This window comes from Bos mutus, chromosome 20, assembly GCF_027580195.1.
Source record: "Bos mutus isolate GX-2022 chromosome 20, NWIPB_WYAK_1.1, whole genome shotgun sequence".
Taxonomy (NCBI): Eukaryota; Metazoa; Chordata; class Mammalia; order Artiodactyla; family Bovidae; genus Bos; species Bos mutus.
Genome location: NC_091636.1, coordinates 51,353,063 through 51,372,291, shown reverse-complemented (window position 1 = coordinate 51,372,291; position 19,229 = coordinate 51,353,063). Strand labels below are relative to the sequence as shown.

Below are 19,229 nucleotides of genomic sequence, written 5' to 3'. Positions count from 1 at the left end.
CTACAATAAAGTCTCACTTTTCAAACGTATGCTTCCTTTTTTCCTAAGCCCTATTTTAAATAATAGCTTTATCCACATACTATTGGAGAAGGGAATGGCATCCCATTCCAGCATTGTTGCCTGGAGAATTTCATGAACAGAAGAGCCTGGTGGGCTGCAGTCCACGGAGTTACAAAGAGTCAGACATGACAGAGCGACTAGCACTTCACATACAATACAATTTCCCAAATTAAATTGAACAATTCAATCATTTTCATATATGCAAGTTGTGGGATAGGTGGTAAGTTTTAAGATGTTTTAAACTTATTAACTCATTTTTTTTTCATTTAATTCATTACTTGGGGTAAGCTCCAATTACCTGGAAACTTCACTTCTATAGATTGAAGATTGTGAAGACGTGGTGTTTCTGGATTTCTCCTCTGCTACTTCCTTTTGCATTGAGTGCATATTATTCCAATGGAATATTAATTATTTTATTAAATAATAATGTTATACTCTGCTGCTGCTAAGTCACTTCAGTCAGGTCCAACTCTGGGTGACCCATAGACGACAGCCCACCAGGCTCCCCTGTCCCTGGGATTCTCCAGGCAAGAACACTGGAGTGGATTGCCATTTCCTTCTCCAATGCATGAAAGTGAAAAGTGAAAGTGAAGTTGCTCAGTCGTGTCTGACTCCCAGCGACCCTATGGACTACAGCCCACCAGGCTCCTCCATCCAAGGGATTTTCCAGGCTATATTTTTAGTTATTTTCTTTTTATCTGCTTCAGGCTTGACTGTATACTGCTTAACGTAGATTGAAATTTATGCTAACTTAATTCTAATAAAATATAGAAATTTTACTCCTATGTAGCCATGTGCTATTATATATATGAAAAGTGAAAGTTAAGTCACTCAGTCCTGTCCAATTCTTTGAGACCCATGGACTGTAGCCTGCCAGGCTCCTCCATCCATGGGATTTTCCAGGCAAGAATACTGGAATGGGTTGCCATTTCCTTCTCCAGGGAATCTTCCTGACCAAGGGATTCAACCCAGGTCTCCCATATTTTGGGTGGATTCTTTATCAGCTGAGCCACAAGGGAAGCCCCTACACACATATACATATATGTTAACATATTTTTTTCCTTGTGGTGTCTCAGTGGTAAAGAACCCACCTGTCATTGAGGAGACACAAGTTTGACCCCTGGGTCTGGAAGATCCCCTGGAAAAGGAAATGGCAACCCACTCCAGTATTCTTGCCTGGGAAATCTCATGGACAGAGGAATCTAGCAGGTTACCACCCATGGGGTCACAAGAGAGTCAGACACGACTTAGAAACTAAACAGCAACAATCTATAGTATATTGATATCGCAAAAAAAGTAGTAAAACATTTTTATAATTAGTAACTTTATAATCTTATGTCTATTAAAGCTGGAAAATAAAGGGAAGCAAATATTTTGGGAAGAGCTAAAGAATTGATGCTTTTGAACTGTGTTGTTGGAGAAGACTCTTGAGAGTCCCTTGGACTGCAATGGACTCCAACTAGTCCATTCTAAAGGAGATCAGTCCTGGTGTTCATTGGAAGGACTGATGCTAAAGCTGAAACTCCAATACTTTGGCTACCTGATGCGAAGAGCTGACTCATTGGAAAAGCCTCTGATGCTGGGAGGGATTGGGGGCAGGAGAAGAAGGGGATGACAGAGGATAAGATGGTGGATGGCATCACTGACTTGATGGACATGAGTTTGAGTGAACTCCGGGAGTTGATGATGGACAGGGAGGCCTGGAGTGCTGCGATTCATGGCGTTGCAAAGAGTCGGACATGACTGAGCGACTGAACTGAACTGAACTGAACTGAAAGTTGTCTAGACGTACAGACTCTTTTACCCTGGGAAATTCTCTAACTTCTACAGGTCCTGGATGGAGGCAGGATGGTCTTTTCATTTCATTCTCATTTCGACTCTCCAGGAATGAAACAAACAACATTAAGTGAGGGTGACTAGACTCCAAATTTTCAGCCTACCTGGAAGAGGACTTCTCCCTGTAAGTGAGGTTGAGTGAAGGAAGCAAGCGGCCAATGGCTCAACTAGGAATTTCACTCCTGAGAACTCAGAGGTGTAGATTGGAAACACTGGCATCCTGCCCCTCCCAGCAAGACGATATATCCCATGATTGAGAGCTGAGGACAGAGGAGCCATCTTTTCTCAACCATTCTGTCCAGGGTCCAAAGAGAATTCTCTATGCGGCTTAGCTGGTAGATGAGTATGGAAGTGAGAGAGCAGGTCCTGGGTCAAGTTCCATAGCCTCTTTCTGTTCTAAAGTTTTACTCCGTCTTCTTGAGTAAATGTTTCGTCATTTTCTATATGCTTTTAGTAAATCTTCCAAAGAGAGCAAATGGTTTTTAGTAAGCTTTAACAAATAATTTTCACCATTTATGCTTGATTCACTGGAAGAACTTCTCATGCTGCCATTCCTTAAGTAGAATCTCCATTAGTTTCAGGAATTCCTTTCTTCTTTTCTCGTTTACTCCAGTTAAACTGCATGATATTATTTAGAGCTCTTCTGTATTTAAACCATTGTAGAACAATGCAATGAATAGGTCCTTCTTTGCTGTCCTTAAAATTCAATTGTTTTGCAGATTTTGGCAAACATAAGACAGATTATACACATTTTGTGCCTGTGTTTGTCTCTCTTACCCAAGGCCCTCTAAATTACTTGTGGCCCCTTTATCTCTGTGTTGCCAAGGATCTGAGGTGTTATCTGCACATAGCATCTGCAATTTAAACCTTACCTGGAGTTAATGCACAGATCCTACTACCTACAGAATAGTTAAATATTTCTACTTCAAGGAAATGTCTTACTTAGGACAATCCACTATTTCAGGTTTGCTGAGTGAAGACTTACTCAGTACTAGTACTGAGTGTCCTTGGTCCCAGAAAAAAAAATGGAAAAACTGATCAGCTTACTTCTAGTTAACACTTACAATTTATAAAGCTGATTTAAACAGAATATGTGTACAGTGAATAACTATAGACTCACAGGTCATTTTTTAAATATAACTTTTACAAATATTTTATTTGTTTGTTTTGGCTGTTCTGGGTCTCTGTTGCTGCATGGGCTTTTCTCTAGCTGGGGAGAGTGGGAACTACTCTCTAGATGTGGTGCATGGGCTTCTCTTCTCCGTTTGGTGGCTTCCCTGGTTGCAGAGCATGAGCTCAGCGTTTCTGGGCTCTAGAGCACACGTTCAACAATTGTAGCCCACAGACTTAGTTGTATTGTTGCATATAGGATCTTCCCAGACCAGGAATCAAACCCATGTCTCCTACACTGGCAGGTAGATTCTTTACCACTGTGCTGGAATTCCCACAGGTCATTTTTAACTGTAGTTTTAACTTTTTCCGGTAATGAGTTTAAAAATTCAAGAACTTAAATATTGCATCCATAAAATATGTGCCTATCTCTGTTGATACATACACATATATTCATATATGTGTATATATCAAACCAAAATTCAATATATTGGAAAGTGAACAGTCAAATTCCATTTATTTAGTTATTTCAGTCTAACACTGAGATAAAGTTTGTATTCCATAAATTAGCCGCTACTGAGAGGCAAAGAAATATAGAATATTTCTTTGTATAGAATGAAGTATAGAATGAAGAACATGAACTTTTTGGAGAGATAACTAGGGAAATATACCAGTTCCTTCACTTACCTTGTGCAACTATATTAGGAATCTTTCTCCCTATTATCTGTTCTCCTAGTCTCTTACAAAATTTGGAAAATAATACCGATCTAGCCATGTAAGGGAAAGTGTGGTACAGATGAAATGAAATAAGATATATGTATCCAGTTATAGAATCATACGTGTGGGATGTTTACACGCATGTACATGTGTGTGTATCTATCCTTTCCTCCCACTCTCTTTCCACATTATCCATTATTTTGTATTATTTTTCATTTAAAAACAATATGCTTTGTTGTAGCACCAAATTGTAACATATATATCTTTCAATTTTAAAACATCTGAGGGTCTTCCCTTGAAATCCAGTGGTTAAGATTTCACCCTCCCGATTCAGGGGATTCTGATTGGATCCCTCATCAGGCAACTAGAGTTAGATCCTGTGTGCCACAACTAAGACCCACTGCAGCAAAAAGAAAAGGAAAAAAAAACCTTCCTGAAATACAAACCCCCCACAAACCCTAGAAGCACAAACCACTGGAACAATGTCAGGCTTTATTTCTTACAATAGTGCTTTTGCTTGGTCCTCATTCACGGTTTTCTGGCATCTAGTTTTTATCTCCATCATCTTGTGAAGTTGGTACCCTTTTTGTTTCTATGTTATCCTCTCAGAAAGCTTGGTGGTGGGTTAGTTGCTAAGAAATGTCTGGCTGGCTCTTGGAACACCATGGACTGTAGCCCTCCAGGCTCTTCTGTCCATGGGATTTCCCAGGAAGGCATACTGGAATGGTTGCCATTCCCTTCTCCAGGGGATCTTCTCACCCCAGGGATCAAACCTGAGTCTCTGGCATTGCAGGCAGATACTTTACCAACTGAGCCATCAGGGAAGCTTCAGAAAGCTTACTGCCTTCTGAATATTTTCTACTTAGTGAAATGTCTTCAGCATCCTCCTGGAACTGGTCAAACTCTTAATACTAGGTCCTGGCATTTTCCTAAGGTCCTGTCTTAGTGTGACTGGCTAATCTCTATGCCTGACTGAATAATAAACTTGAGACAATGACCATCTTCTATTGTGATATTTTGCCCAGTATAACACTTAGGGGATATTGGTAAGAACTGATCATCAGTGAACTGACAATGAAAACATTCCTACATTTCCTGGATATTTTCAGAGAAGACATGACCCAGTTCTAAAATGCCTTTGATCAGTTTCTGGAAAACACCATCCCAGTGTGAGCCATCAGTAGTTTACTTTGCTACAGCCACATCCAATCTAAGGGTAGATTGATATCTTAATTGCAACTAATCACAACAGTATAATATGAAATATCTAGCTTGGCCCAGCTCACCAGTTTAAATGAGTAAAACCTTCAGATACTGTGTGTTTGACTAATCTTATACTTATTAAGTGAGAAGATGATATTCAAATGAAAAGGTATTTATGATCTAGATGATACAAATCTGTAGTTCCTAGTATGCATGGTGACTGTTGCTAAGAAATTTGTTTTAATAATTGAATGGAAATCAAAAATTAATGCATTAACTTAATCTGCACAAAACACTTGACAGAGAGCAATTTTATTACTTTTTTGTAAATGAGTTTTCAGAAATGTCTCAAAGTTTTGTTCTCTTCATTAGGTATGCATTTCCCTTAAAGTTGTTTCTTTTAATTTGCCTAATAACTTTCTCACAGTTAATGGAAAAGCTAACTTTGACCCTGTCCTAATTCTCAAACACATTTTATACAAAAGTACTTGATGACACAGAGTTATGTTAAAAGTATTACATTTCATTCTTTAAGCAATAAAATGTAGAAGTAATGGCTCAAGTCCAGATAGGAAATATTATTTTGTTAAATTACTAAAAATAGATCAAAATATTTTCACTATTCTCTTATGTTTGTTTACCTTTTAAAAATTATGTCTGGTTGCAGATAACTAAATGAAAATAAATTCAGTTCAATTTATTTCCATAAACATCTTACAGAGAACTTAGGCCACACACAACACTTAGAATGTAATTGCTTCATCAACTTCACAATTACATTGTTTCGTGGGAATCCCTATATGTTTCTCTCAAACTTTCAAACTTTGTTAAATAGTAGTTCTAATTTCCTGCTAGTTTTTTTTTTTTTTCTTTTCTAATCCTCCTCTTCATTCTTAGTTTCCTCTCAGCAGAATTAAGTCATATATCAGTTAAGATAGATCCCCTTGTTTATTTGAAATGTCTGATGAAAAGATAAACACATTATCAAATTATTAAATTAATAAAGGTACAGTTCATCTACCTTTAAATTCCATCTCGAGACATGTAATAAGTGGAAAATAAGTCTCTAATGATAAAGGAATATACCCTAATCTACATAGTATTGAGATCATAGCTGTTATACATTTTTATTTTCTTCAATGTAGCTTAAGCTCTCCTCATTATGGGGATTTTTTTTTTTAGTCATTTTTTAATAGTCACACATGGTTTTCTGCCTGTGTATGGCCTTACATAACTAGATGTCAACTCTCCTCTGCCCCCAAGGTTTTAAACCTGGTTTTTTATTTATTCTGCAGGAACCTCAAAGCAGCTTCCTCTAGTGGAAAGAAAATTAAGTTTAGGCAAATATTGATTAAATATGGGTTCTACACTTAAGAACTTAGATAGCAAACATGTAGTAAAAGTTTTTTTCAGTATTAAAAATATAAACAGTAATACCTGGCTAAGTGAGTAAATTATGTGATCATACCTTTGCTCATGGTCTTCCCATGAAGCCTTGCCAAAACCCTCTAGAAAATATTTGTTGCTTCCTTAAAAAAATTGGGGGGCTTCCCTGATGGCTCAACAGGTAAAGAATCTACCTGCAATGCAGGAGACACAGGAGATATGGGTTTGATCCCTGGATCAGGGAGATCCCTTGGAGGAGGAAATGACAACCCACTCCAGTATTCTTGCCTAGAGAATCCCATGGACAGAGGAGCCTGGCTGGCTATAGTCGAAAGGGTTGCAAAGAGCTGGACATGACTGAGAGACTGAGCAGCAGTATTACAAAATTCTATATTCTTACTTCTTTTATCTTATTTACATATTTGAATTTTTGTTAACAGTCTTTCTCAAATGAGAAGGATAAAATAATTATATTTTATTTTAGTGATTATACAGAAAGTTTGTTTAGAGTAGGGCTGAATTTATTGTTCCATCCATAATATCTTGTACTTGCATGTATGCATTGAATTATTTTATAAAGATATCTGACTGTTCCTCTTAATAATAACCTGATCACATTTCAAGCATGGAAATATGTTTTATACCTTTGAGTATACAGACATACTTATTCTGAAGTCTTTTTATGTAGCCATATCACAACTATTCCCTTGAACTGAATCAAATGCCAGTTGTTGCAAATTAAGTTGGATCTATTTACTCTCACTGAACACCGTGGCCAATGTCTCTGAAGAAAGATGTCATTGTAACTAGAGTCATTTACCATTTGCTACACAAATATGGGCATCACATTTGAAAAAAAGCTTTTATTTTCTGTTTTTTTTTTTTTTCTTTCTGATAACTGATCTTCCATTTCTTCTATATGATTTGTCAACTGTTTAGCTCCTTTTCTCTGAAATTTACTCACTTTCTCTTAACTCAAAAATAATCTTGGACAGCTTATGAATTGGATTCTGACTATTATAATTTTCATGGTGAAAGATTTATATCAGTTTAGGATATATTTGAAGTAACAATCTTTAAAAAAAATCAAAAATATAAAAATTCTAAATAACTGATTTTTTAAAAAGTTATTCTCTAAAAGTATGTAAATTATAGAGAGGAGGGAAAGAGCTATGAAATTTACACTTATATAGAGCACTCAACCCTTTGAGAGAAAGCAAAGAAACTGAAACTCTAGCAGACAAAATGCAAACTGCAAACTTTAGGTAAGTAATAAAGAACATAGACTTAGGGACTTCACTAACCATTCAGTGGTTAAGAATCAGCAATTCCAATGTGGGGGCATGGGTTCAATCCCTGGTAAGGGAATTAAGATCCCACATTCCATGTGGTGTGACCAAAAACAAAGAAAATACAACAACAAGACAAAAAACATAGACTTGGACATTGCTTCACTCTGAGGAGGTACGTGAAGCACATAAAGATAGCTTCAAGACATTCACCATCATAATTATTATCTGGACATTCAGCCATCATATCATTACAAAAATGCAAAATTCATTTTAAAATAAAAGCAAATACATCATTGGATATCAAGACCCAATCCTTATAAAATTAGAGCTATAAATCAGTATCATAAATCCACTGAATTTTGTCAATAAATTCTTAGCTATATCTAAATCTTGTAAGAACTTTGTAGTTGTCTAGAAAAATAAGAGATACTGAACCACAAGTAATAACCATTTTTTCCATATGTACAAGAATGTCAGCAAAAGAACTGTATTTTTTTTAATTTTATATTTCTAGCCTGACCAATGTCAATGTTCACGTACCTGAATACAACACTTTTCAGGTTTAAGTAAAGTTATTGTAAGTTTTAAACAAGGTGAACCTATGTAAAGTGTTTAGAATGCTTGCAGGCATATAATAAGGTCCATGGTTATCACATATTAAAGAATCAAATATTGTACATTTTTTACTGACAAGTTTTGGCATTCTATTTTAACAAGTTACTGAAAATTATTAAATTTTACTTGTATTTCCCCAAATTCTGGAATTACAAAGCAATGCAAAAAACTAGATAAATGCCTCAATAAATCTTTATTAGCAGAACAATTAGAATCTAGCTAACAGACTGGTTCGAAGTAGAAAAAGGAGTACATCAAGGCTGTATATTGTCACCCTGCTTATTTAACTTATATGCAGAGTACATCATGAGAAACGCTGGGCTGGAAGAAGCACAAGCTGGAATCAAGATTGCCGGGTGGAATATCAATAACCTCACATATGCAGATGACACCATCCTTATGGCAGAAAGTGAAAAGGAACTAAAAAGCCTCTTGATGAAAGTGAAAGAGGAGAGTGAAAAAGTTGGCTTAAAGCTCAACATTCAGAAAGCAAAGATCATGGCATCTGGTCCTATCACTTCAAGGCAAATAGATGGGGAAACAGTGGAAACAGTGTCAGACTATTTTTTTGGACCTCAAAATCACTGCAGATGGTGATTGCAGCCATGAAATTAAAAGACGTTTACTCCTTGGAAGGAAAATTATGACCAACCTAGATAGCATATTAAAAAGCAGAGATATTACTTTGCCAACAAAAATCCATCTGGTCAAGGCTATGGTTTTTCCAGTGGTCATGTATGGATGAGAGAATTGAACTGTGAAGAAAGCTGAGCGCCAAAGAATTGATGCTTTTGAACTGTGGTGCTGGATAAGACTCTTGCAAGTCCCTTGGACTACAAAGAGATCCAACCAGTCCATCCTAAAAGAGACCAGTCCTAGGTGTTCATTGGAAGCACTGATGCTGAGGCTGAAACTCCAATACTTTGGTCACCTCATGCAAAGAGTTGACTCATTGGGAAAGACCCTGATGCTGGGAGGGATTGGGGGCAGGAGTAGAAGGGGACGACAGAGGATGAGATGGCTGGATGGCATCACCGACTCAATGCACATGAATTTGGGTGAACTCTGGGTGTTGGCGATGGACATGGAGGCCTGGCGTGCTCCGATTCATGGGGTCACAAAGAGTTGGACACAACTGAGTGACTGAACTGAACTGAAATGAATTATGTTCATATTAGTCACTCAGTCATGTCCGACTCTTTGTTACCTCATAGACTGTAGCCCAGCAGGCTGTTCTGTCCATGGAATTCTCCAGGCAAGAATACTGGAGGGGGTTAATCTTCTTCAGGAGATCTTCCCAAACCAGGGATCAAACCTGGGTCTCCTGCATTGCAGGAAGATTCTTTACCATCTGAACCATAAGGAGGTCCTTCCCATTTTACTGAAGTCATAATTGAGTTTTCCTGGGCCTCAGATTCTCTTGCTATAAAATAATCACTGTGATGCTTAAAAAATTCTGGCCAAAGAATAAGCTATGATGACATCGCTATTTGCTGTTAGCTAATTGCCACTGAGTATGACTAAAATCATGGCATCCAGTCCCATCACTTCATGGTGAATAGAAGTGGGGATCCTGGGCTCCAAAATTACTGCGAATGATGACTGTAGCCATAAAATTAAAACAAAACAAAACAAAACAAAAACTTGCTTCTTGGAAAGAAAGCTGAGACAAACCTAGATGGTGTATTGAAAAGCAGAGACATGACTGCTGACACAGGTCCATATAGTCAAAGCTATGGTTTTTCCAGTAGTCATATAGGGATGTGACAGTTCGATGATAAAGAAGGCTGAGCACCAAAGAATTGATGTTTTTGAATTGTGGTGTTGGAGAAGACTCTTGAGAGTCCCTTGGAGTGCAAGGAAATCAAACCAGTCAACCCTAAAGGAAATCAACTCTGAATATTCATTGGAAGGACGGATGCTGACACCGAATCTCCAATACTATGGCCACCTGGTACAAAGAGCTGACTCACTGGAAAAGACCCTGATATTGGGAAAGATTGAAGGCAAATGGAGAAGGGACTGGCAAAGGATGAAAGAGTTAGGTAGCATCACTGACTCAATGGATGAGTTTGAGCAAACTCTGGGAGACAGTGAAGGACAGGGAAGCCTGGTGTGCTGCATCCATGGAGTGGCAAAGAGTTAGACAGGATCTAAGGACTGAACAACAAGAAGAAGACAAAGAACAGAAATGTAAAGGAAACAATAGCTAGAAATTAAGCTCATGGCAAGAGGGGACAGGACATGGATTATTTGTGAGGGCATTACACCTAACTGAACCTTTCTTCTAAAGTTGTGTAGTCCCGGTTAATGCCATTGCTTTCTGGCTCTTGCTATGCTCAGTGATGATGAAGTAATAATATTAATAAAATACTCAGTGATGTGGAATACCCTAGTCTTAATGCCAGGCACAATAATCCTATGAAAAGGGTAATGCAAACCAGTAAAGCAAAGGAAAACAAACAGAACATACCTACACATGCCAAGTAATTTGTCGTTTTGATGTTACTTTTTTATAACCTTTTTACTATCATTTTTGTGTGAGCAAACATGTTTTAGGCTTAGAAGTGATTCATACTCCACATTCGATTCAAGTCTACTGTTTCCTCCAAGGACATGAAAGTAAGACAACTTTTATGTTGATTCTAAACCACCTCTATCTTTTGACAACTCCTCATGGGGATCAATTAGATCCATCTGTGTCTGCAGCTTCAGTGAATCAGACTGTCACCCATTAGAAATAAGACTAAGGATGCTCCCTTATTTCAAAGTAGCACTTGTCAAAGTAGCTTCTGTGACATGAAAAACAAAGAAGATAGGCTTGTAACTGGAGAATTTCTCTACAGTGTAGCTTTCCTTTATTCCACACACTTGTATCTAATTATTTCCTTTTGCTTAGAAGTTTGTAATTCTCACCTTTACCTTTACAGGGTGATATTTTTTAGTTGCAAATGCTCTGATTTTTTTAAGTATTTCATTAAAATAATATTTTATTCTTATCTTGACCCTATCATGCTATGATCAGTATTCAAAAATAGAACATATAGCAAATTAAATAACTTACCATGTCCCCTAAGATATCATGTCCCATTATATGCCACAATTCTCATCTATTGAAGTGTAGAGAGTTTAAATCCATATTTATTTACATGTTGTACTGCTTTCTTTATAACCTTCAGTATTTCTTCCATTCTGTTTATATTCTTGAAATTACCTGTAAATCTACTCAGCAGGCATTTTCTACTTTCACAATGACTGGCAGCACACACAGGGTGTTCAGGAACAAGACTGATGAATGATGACAGATTAATGTATAACAACTACTAACGCAGATTCTTGAGGATGCCCCTGTGAACACTGATAATAAACAGACTTTTTTGGACTTTAACTGAAGTGAACCATGCAATAATTTGAGCATTGATAACAAGTTGAACCCAATGAGGAAATAAGCCAGGATTCAACCTGATAGGTAAGGGTGCTAAATAATGGCACTTTTTCTTCCCTTTCTCAAGACAAATGTGCTTTTAGAATTCTCTCTTGATCACAGAGGTACTTCAAGAAGGAAGGCATCCATGCCACATTGAGGGATAGATTTGACACATACAAAGAGCAGAGCTTCCATGCTTTCAGGCCATTGCCTGAGAATTTTTTCTATGCTATGAATGTGTTGCGGCTACTGCTGAAAGGTTGATCCTTTTTTTTTTTTTTATCACTAATTACCCCATGACTTAAAATCTTATATGTATCTATGTATTTTTCCAATGCAACAGAGTACTGTTTTGCTTTAAAAGTCTGTTTAATGTATTCTTTGGTTTTGATTTTGTATACTAAGCTTCACCCCTTTAACGTTAGAAGATTCAGAACAAACCCCATTTTTTTCTCTGTCTCTTTTTTAGTTTGCATCTGGTAATCCCAAACTCCCGATCCTTCCCTTCCTTACCACACCTGCCCTTGGCGACCACAATGTCTGTGAGTCTGTTTCTGTTTTGTAGATACGTGTTCTTTTTTTTTTTTTTCTTGTATTCCCCACCCCTCCTGCCCTTTTTGTAGGTGCATCACCACATGGCACAGATTAAGTATCCAGAAGAAGCAAAGCTGAATCAGAACAAATCTCAGAATATCTTACAGAATCAATTTATAAGTGACGGACAAGGAATACTACCACGTTTGAGCAATATAAGTGGCATGTATGGGTGGGGAAAGAGTGAGTGTTTTCTTTCACTTTCTTATACTTTCTTACAATTGTCTTACTGATTGCTTTGTCGGACTCACTACTCAACAGCCGTATGCCAATAAGGAGCTCCTTGCCAAGTTTGGACTTTGACCAACTCCACAATGCATCTTACCTTAAATATGACTGAAATTGTGCTTCTATCAGGAGATACAATTGCCACATTAAAAAAATAAACTGCAAATTACGAATGGTTGAACAATCTTTTTGCAAACACCAAATTTGGGTAGGGGACAGAGATTTTAGAATAATTGAAAAATGTATTTTATATATGAGTAATATTTCAGGCACTGTGAATGTATCTTAATATCGTTATTTGTGAGACTCATCCTTTTAGGCTGACTACTAAATCCCTTTTGTGGATAAAAAATTGAGGTTGATCAGCTTGAGTGACAAGTCCGATATCCAGTCACTACTAAACCCCCTTACAGGGATTGCTATCAGATGTTTTTGCTCGGACCCTATGAAGTGAAAATTGCTCATTCGTGTCCGACTCTTTGTGATCCCATGGACTATACAGTCCATGCAATTCTCCAGGCCAGAATACTGAAGTGGGTAGCCGTTCCCTTCTCCAGGGGATCTTCCCAACCCAGGGATTGAACCCAGGTCTCCCACATTGCAGGTGGATTCCTTACCAGCTGGGCTATTAAGGAAGCCCAATGGCGCTTCCTTTATTCTACTTACCATGAAAAGCCATTACATTTTCAAGCATTGCATTCTATAACTAAATCATTCATACTAGCATGGTGAGTCTTCTTTTCCTTCTCCTCCTGACACATAGAACAGAAAGCACTGCTTTTCCTTACCTAACGGCACTGCTGCCCACGTCCAGGTCTTGTGCAGTGACAGCACCAATGATGGTCCCCACGGGAGTGTCTTCATAAACCTCCATGGTGTAGAGTGGCTTGCTGAACACCGGCGGCTCGTCCACGTCCAGCACACTGATCTTCACCGTGGCAGTGTCCTTGAAAGGGCCCGCGGAGTGAAACCGGTGGTCCAGGTGAACGTTGGAGGCCTCTACTTTAAAAGTGTAAGCTTTCTTTGTTTCAAAATCTAATGGCTATAGGGAGGACAAAACAAAAGTGAGAGATACTTTCATATAGGATGTGGCCAGGATGACCAACCTTGCTGCAGAGTAACTTGCAAGTTAGTAGCAAATTGTAATTTTCCTTTAAAGATCAGTGGGTAAGGGAAGTACAAGTTAAACATTTTAAGAAAAAAAGCTACCACTTGTAAATTTGCCTGGGTTGGACTGTGAAGAAAGCTGAGCGCTGAAGAATTGATGCTTTTGAACTGTGGAGAAAACTTTTGAGAGTCCCTTGGACTGCAAGGAGATCCAACCAGTCCATTCTGAAAGAGATCAGTCCTGGGTGTTCTTTGGAAGGAATGATGCTAAAGCTGAAACTCTAGTACTTTGGCCACCTCGTGGGAAGAGTTGACTCTGGAAAAGACTCTGATGCTGGGAGGGATTGGGAGCAGGGGGAGAAGGGGACAACAGAGGATGAGATGGCTGGATGGCATCACTGACTCGATGGACATGAATCTGAGTGAACTCCGGGAGTGGGTGATAGACAGGGAGGCCTGGCGTGCTGTGATTCATGGGGTCGCAAAGAGTCGGACACAACTGAGCGACTGAACTGACTGAACTGAACTTGTAAAGATAATCAGTTGCATACATTAAAATGACATATGCACACGCATAATGCTAGGAAGGGCTTATTCCTTTCCTGTAACTAGTTACAGGAAAGGAGAAGGTGATGGCACCCCGCTCCAGTACTCTTGCCTGGAAAATCCCATGGACAGAGGAGCCTGGTAGGCTGCAGTCCATGGGGTCGCTAAGAGTCAGACACGACAAAGCGACTTCACTTTCACTTTTTACTTTCATGCATTGGAGAAGGAAATGGCAACCCACTCCAGTGTTCTTGTCTGGAGAATCCCAGGGATGCGGGAGCCTGGTGGGCTGCCTTCTATGGGGTCGCACAGAGTCCGACACGACTGAAGCCACTTAGCAGCAACTAGTTACAATAGCAGATCAAGTAGCTATGAAATATTTTCTGTTCTTATCCAATCCTGACATCTGGTGGATCTAAGCAGTAATTACAAATACCACAAAATTGAAATTAATGCCTTTCCCCCCCCCCCCCCATTTCAGCTGAGAATTTGGTGTAGCAAAATGTATTTTGTTGTTGGATGATTTTTATTATTTTTACGATAATACCCTTTTCTATTAAATACTTTTGAATATCTAAGTGTTTTTGCTGTAAAAGGTCTATGTGTGTTGCTGAGGTCTGTTTCTAAGTCCTGTCTGTGTCTTTGTGACCCCATGGACTACAGCACGCCAGGCTTCCCTGTCCTTCACTATCTCCCAGAGTTAGCTCAAACTCATGTGCATTGAGTTGGTTATGCTATCCAACCATCTCATCCCCTATTGTCCTCTTCTCCTTGTGCCTTCAGTCTTTCCCAGCAGCAAGGTCTAGTTTTGGCCTTTGTGCTGTCAGCTTTATACATATAATTGGTAGGTACTATAATGCATTATCAGGGTATTTGACCAAGCACTGAGGCTTTGAGCATATATAATTAAAGAACAACATTAGACAGAATATTTGGATGTAATTTGTCCCTGGAGTCATTGATCCTTGATTTTTCCCTTTGCTTACATTTACACTTTTTCTGAATATTAGTTTTATGTTCTCAATAACTAGAAATATTACATTATAGAAATATGCTGCTGCTGCACTGCTTAATTAAAATGAAAACTTTAAGGTCACTGGCTCTGACTTCTAATCACCTATGACAAACTAAGAAAACATGAAATTAACATGAATATAATTAATTAACACGGTGATTTTCTGGGACCTTTAGAAGTTTCTGCTTTCTCAATTAATTCCCTCTAGTATGACTCCAATGTTGTGTTGACATGTCCCTTTTGGGCCTTAGTACACCTGGGGGAAATAGAGTGGGTACCTTTCACTCTTTTAAGAACAAGATTGCTCTTTTATGCATTTCCTGAGAAGAAGGGAAAAGAAAAGGAAGAAAAATTGCTATGAAATAAAAAAATCACAAATTAATCAAGTTTATTATAGCAAACAGTAACACTTCTCAAACTTGAAATAAAGTCTCTTTTACAGTAATTTTCACTCAGGGGGAATCTATCTTTATTTTCCCTGTAATTATTCCCTTTACTTCGTTTAATTTTGTCCAATTTTTACTCATATATTTATTTGCCTTGGATTCAATGCTTTATTTTAGTTTTTATATTTTCATTTATTCAGCTCATAAGTTTTTACATATAGTACTGATTTTCTTCAACTTTCATCTCCTTCTTTCTAAGACTTTTCATTTGTCTTAAAACTAATATAAATATAAGTTGAGTTATTGCATAATATTCTATGGTTGATATTGTGGCTATTGGTTACACAGATAGAAACACAGTATCTCAATAAAGAGATGATCCCATAATGCTACTGGTTTGATCAGCCTACAGCTTAAAGTACTGTGTTTTGTTAAAGGAATTGGGCTCAAGAAAAGACAACCGATTGCCAGAATAGGATAGCAAATATCATTCAAACCAAAAACACAAAACTGTTACAATTACTGAGAATTTTTACCTGGAATGAAGAAGATCAAGACAAAAAAAAAAAAAAGACAAAGCTTTTCAAATATTGAAGGGCTCTCATGTTGAACATCAGTTTGGTATACTCTGTAAGTCTTTCAATGGGGAGGTAACAATAATTTAGTTTACTAAATATGTCAATTTTAAGTTCAAAAGGAAGAAGTTTCTAACAAATGAAACCATGAAAAATTAAATTAACGTTAAAAGATATTGATCGCCTACAATCAATAAGACCTTGAAAACATTCCAGGAGGACAGAAGAGACAAAGATAATAAGGTTTTCCATCTTGCTTACTGACTGAGTTGTTTGTAGAAGTACTAAGTCTCCCATCTTTTGATGTATTCAAGGGGAATTGGATGCCAAAGAGATATCTGAGTTATGTGTAATTTATAAGCTGTACAAACATAAAATATAGCTTGTTTTTGCAAACTCCAAATGCTCCATAAATGTTAAACAATATAATTTTTATCATAGTCATCCGTAACTTCTGGTGTAAGACAATTTTGACTTCGTCTTTGGTCCGTTTGTGTAGAAAGCTATTTGATCTGCCTTGGCTGACACTTACACCCTTCTCTGTACCAGAATTAACTCCCTTAAAATGAAAAAGTTGGTACCAGCTATTCTTCCTTTCTCTCTCTACTTCTCCTAGATATTGGAAGGCTTCTGATTGTAGGATTAGGCAAATTATTTCTTGACAACATCTCAATTTTATTTACCTACTTAACAAACATGCCACTGTTATGGACTTGCTGCTGATGGACTTGTCTCCCCACTTTGAAAGTCATTTCAAGTCCAGAAATGAAGGGAAAATTAAAAAAAAAAAAAAAAAACATTTTTTTCTCAATTTCATTTTAGGAGATCAGACATAATTTCTGTCTTTTAAGAACTCCTGACCTGTCACTGCAGGCAAATATTTAGTGGTTGTGGAGATAAAGAGTGAGATGAAATAAACTTTCTGTACATACAGATATTCTTTTATGACTGAAAACTTACATCCTGCAGTGATCAAATAACTGAAGAAAATTGTAGGAGAAATGTCACAGTAATATCTTAGATGGCCTTACTTCTTCATGATCCTGGCCCTTAGGTAATGCCATTTTATAAAACTGGATAACTCAGAAAGAGAGGGGAAAAAAAAATCAATACCAGTCTTTCTTTAGTTGACTTTATCCAGCTGATCTGACAGGCTGTCTTCCACTTTTTGTGGCTGCAGGGTAAGATGGGGTGGTGCTGAGGAATGAATTTCATCTAACTTTGCAATCAACAAAAGTCTTATTATTTGAAATAAGTATAGAAAAAAACAGAATTTTTTGTTATTGTTAGGAAATGAATCATATTCTATAACAGAAATCCATTATGATGAAGTTAATTTAGTTCTGCCACATTAAATAGAAAATTTTGTGGTACTGCTTGGGGCACATTTAATTTATGAACCTTTCTAGAAAAGTAAGGAAATGATTGAAGAGAATTCAATTGAGTAGCTCCTTCTCCTAGGGATGTTTCAATAAAGGGAGGTTAGCAAAGCCAGAGTTTTCAAGAGGTAATTCACATTGTAGGGTGTAGTATGGTAAGAAAACAACTGTGGAGAAATGAAATAAGATAGTATATAAAGGGAGAATTTAATCAAGATATTATCTTTTGCTTCTATCTTTTAATCCACTTTCTCTGCTTTTACTTTGCTGAGGTCCAGGTCAATTAAGTGCCAAATGATTTTCTCATTTCAAAGAGGGAAGAACAATTTTTGTCATAAAATACAAGAGAATAATTCCTTGGGTTCTTCCAGGCCTTGTCACTTTTCCAGAAAATGTTGAGCAAAAATGGGTAGCTAGAGTTATATTTTGAGGAATCTGAGAAGCAGCTTTGGTAGACCAAATTCCAGCCTCTCCCGAAGATTCTTGCCCCCAGGACAATATAATCTCTTGTATAATTTTATGCCCTTGAGTGTGTGAGGGCTCTCTGAACTGAAATCATGGAATGCAGTATTATACTATGAATTTGCTAAGTTTTATGGAAACATAAATAATGCAAATATAATCAAGGTCTTCAATCACTTAACATTGAGTTAATTACAAGGGAAATTTTTATTTAAAGGGGCTGATGTAATCATGTGAGGTTTAGCAGAAGCTACTAATTGCTCCTGACCTTGAAGAAGTACATTTGTGATGTAAGAGCCTACCTGCCTGGGGTGCATATGGTAACTGAGACTGGACCTTGACCAACAGCCTGAAAAGTAAGTAGGGCCAGCAGTCGTAAAGCCATAAAGAAATGACTTCTGCCCAAACTAGTACACTTAGGGAGAAAAAAAACCAAAAAAACAAAAAAAACTCTAAGCCTCAGATCAGTTGTATCCCTGGTCTACACCTTGATTTCAGCCTGGAAGACCCTAAGCATAAGACTCAGTTATACTCTACTCTGACCCACAATAGCTTGTGCTTTCATCACTCTTTACTTTCTACTCTTCTATATAGCTTCTATATAGTCAAGGCTATGGTTTTTCCAGTAGTCATGTATGGATGTGAGAGTTGGACTATAAAGAAAACTGAGCACTGAAGAATTGACGCTTTTGAACTGCGGTGTTGGAGAAGACTCTTGAGAGTCCCTTTGACTGAAAGGAGATCCAACCAGTCCATCCTAAAGGAAATCAGTCCTGAATGTTCATTGGAAGAACTTATGTTGAAGTTGAAACTCCAATAATTTGGCCACCTGATGCAAAGAACTGACTCAATTTGAAAAGACCCTGATGCTGGGAAAGACTGAAGGCAAGAGGAGAAGGGGATGACAGAGGATGAAATGGTTGGATGGCATGACCGACTCAATGGACATGAGTTTGAGTAAACCCGGGGAGTTGATGATGGACAGGGAGGCCTGGCGTACTGCAGCCCATGGGGTCACAAAGAGTCGGACATGACTGAGCAACTGAACTGAACTGATATAGCTTCAGTTTTTATGATGAACACATATATCTTTCACCATAATAGTAGAGTCCTCCCTCTGAACAAAATGCATCCTTTAGAAACAATTCTATTCTTTTAATCATATTATAGATCTTAATGGTTAATGGAAAGAAAATTCTCAATGAACTCAAATAACTGAAGGCTGTTATGTATCTGAAAAAGAAGATGCTTTTCAAGCAGGCAACTAGAAAACAGATTTATACTAGACTGA

The 19,229-nt window shown here is 37.7% G+C and overlaps 1 protein-coding gene across 1 annotated transcript in view; it reads right to left on the bottom strand.

Annotated features, from left to right (window-relative positions):
* Positions 1-19,229, bottom strand: part of CDH12 (cadherin 12) — a 119,958-nt gene that overhangs the window by 46,756 nt on the left and 53,973 nt on the right. Inside the window, exon 4 of the mRNA XM_005904450.2 lies at positions 13,257-13,510. Within this exon, the coding sequence (XP_005904512.2) occupies positions 13,257-13,510 (254 nt within the window). The remainder of the gene's footprint in view (positions 1-13,256; positions 13,511-19,229) is intronic.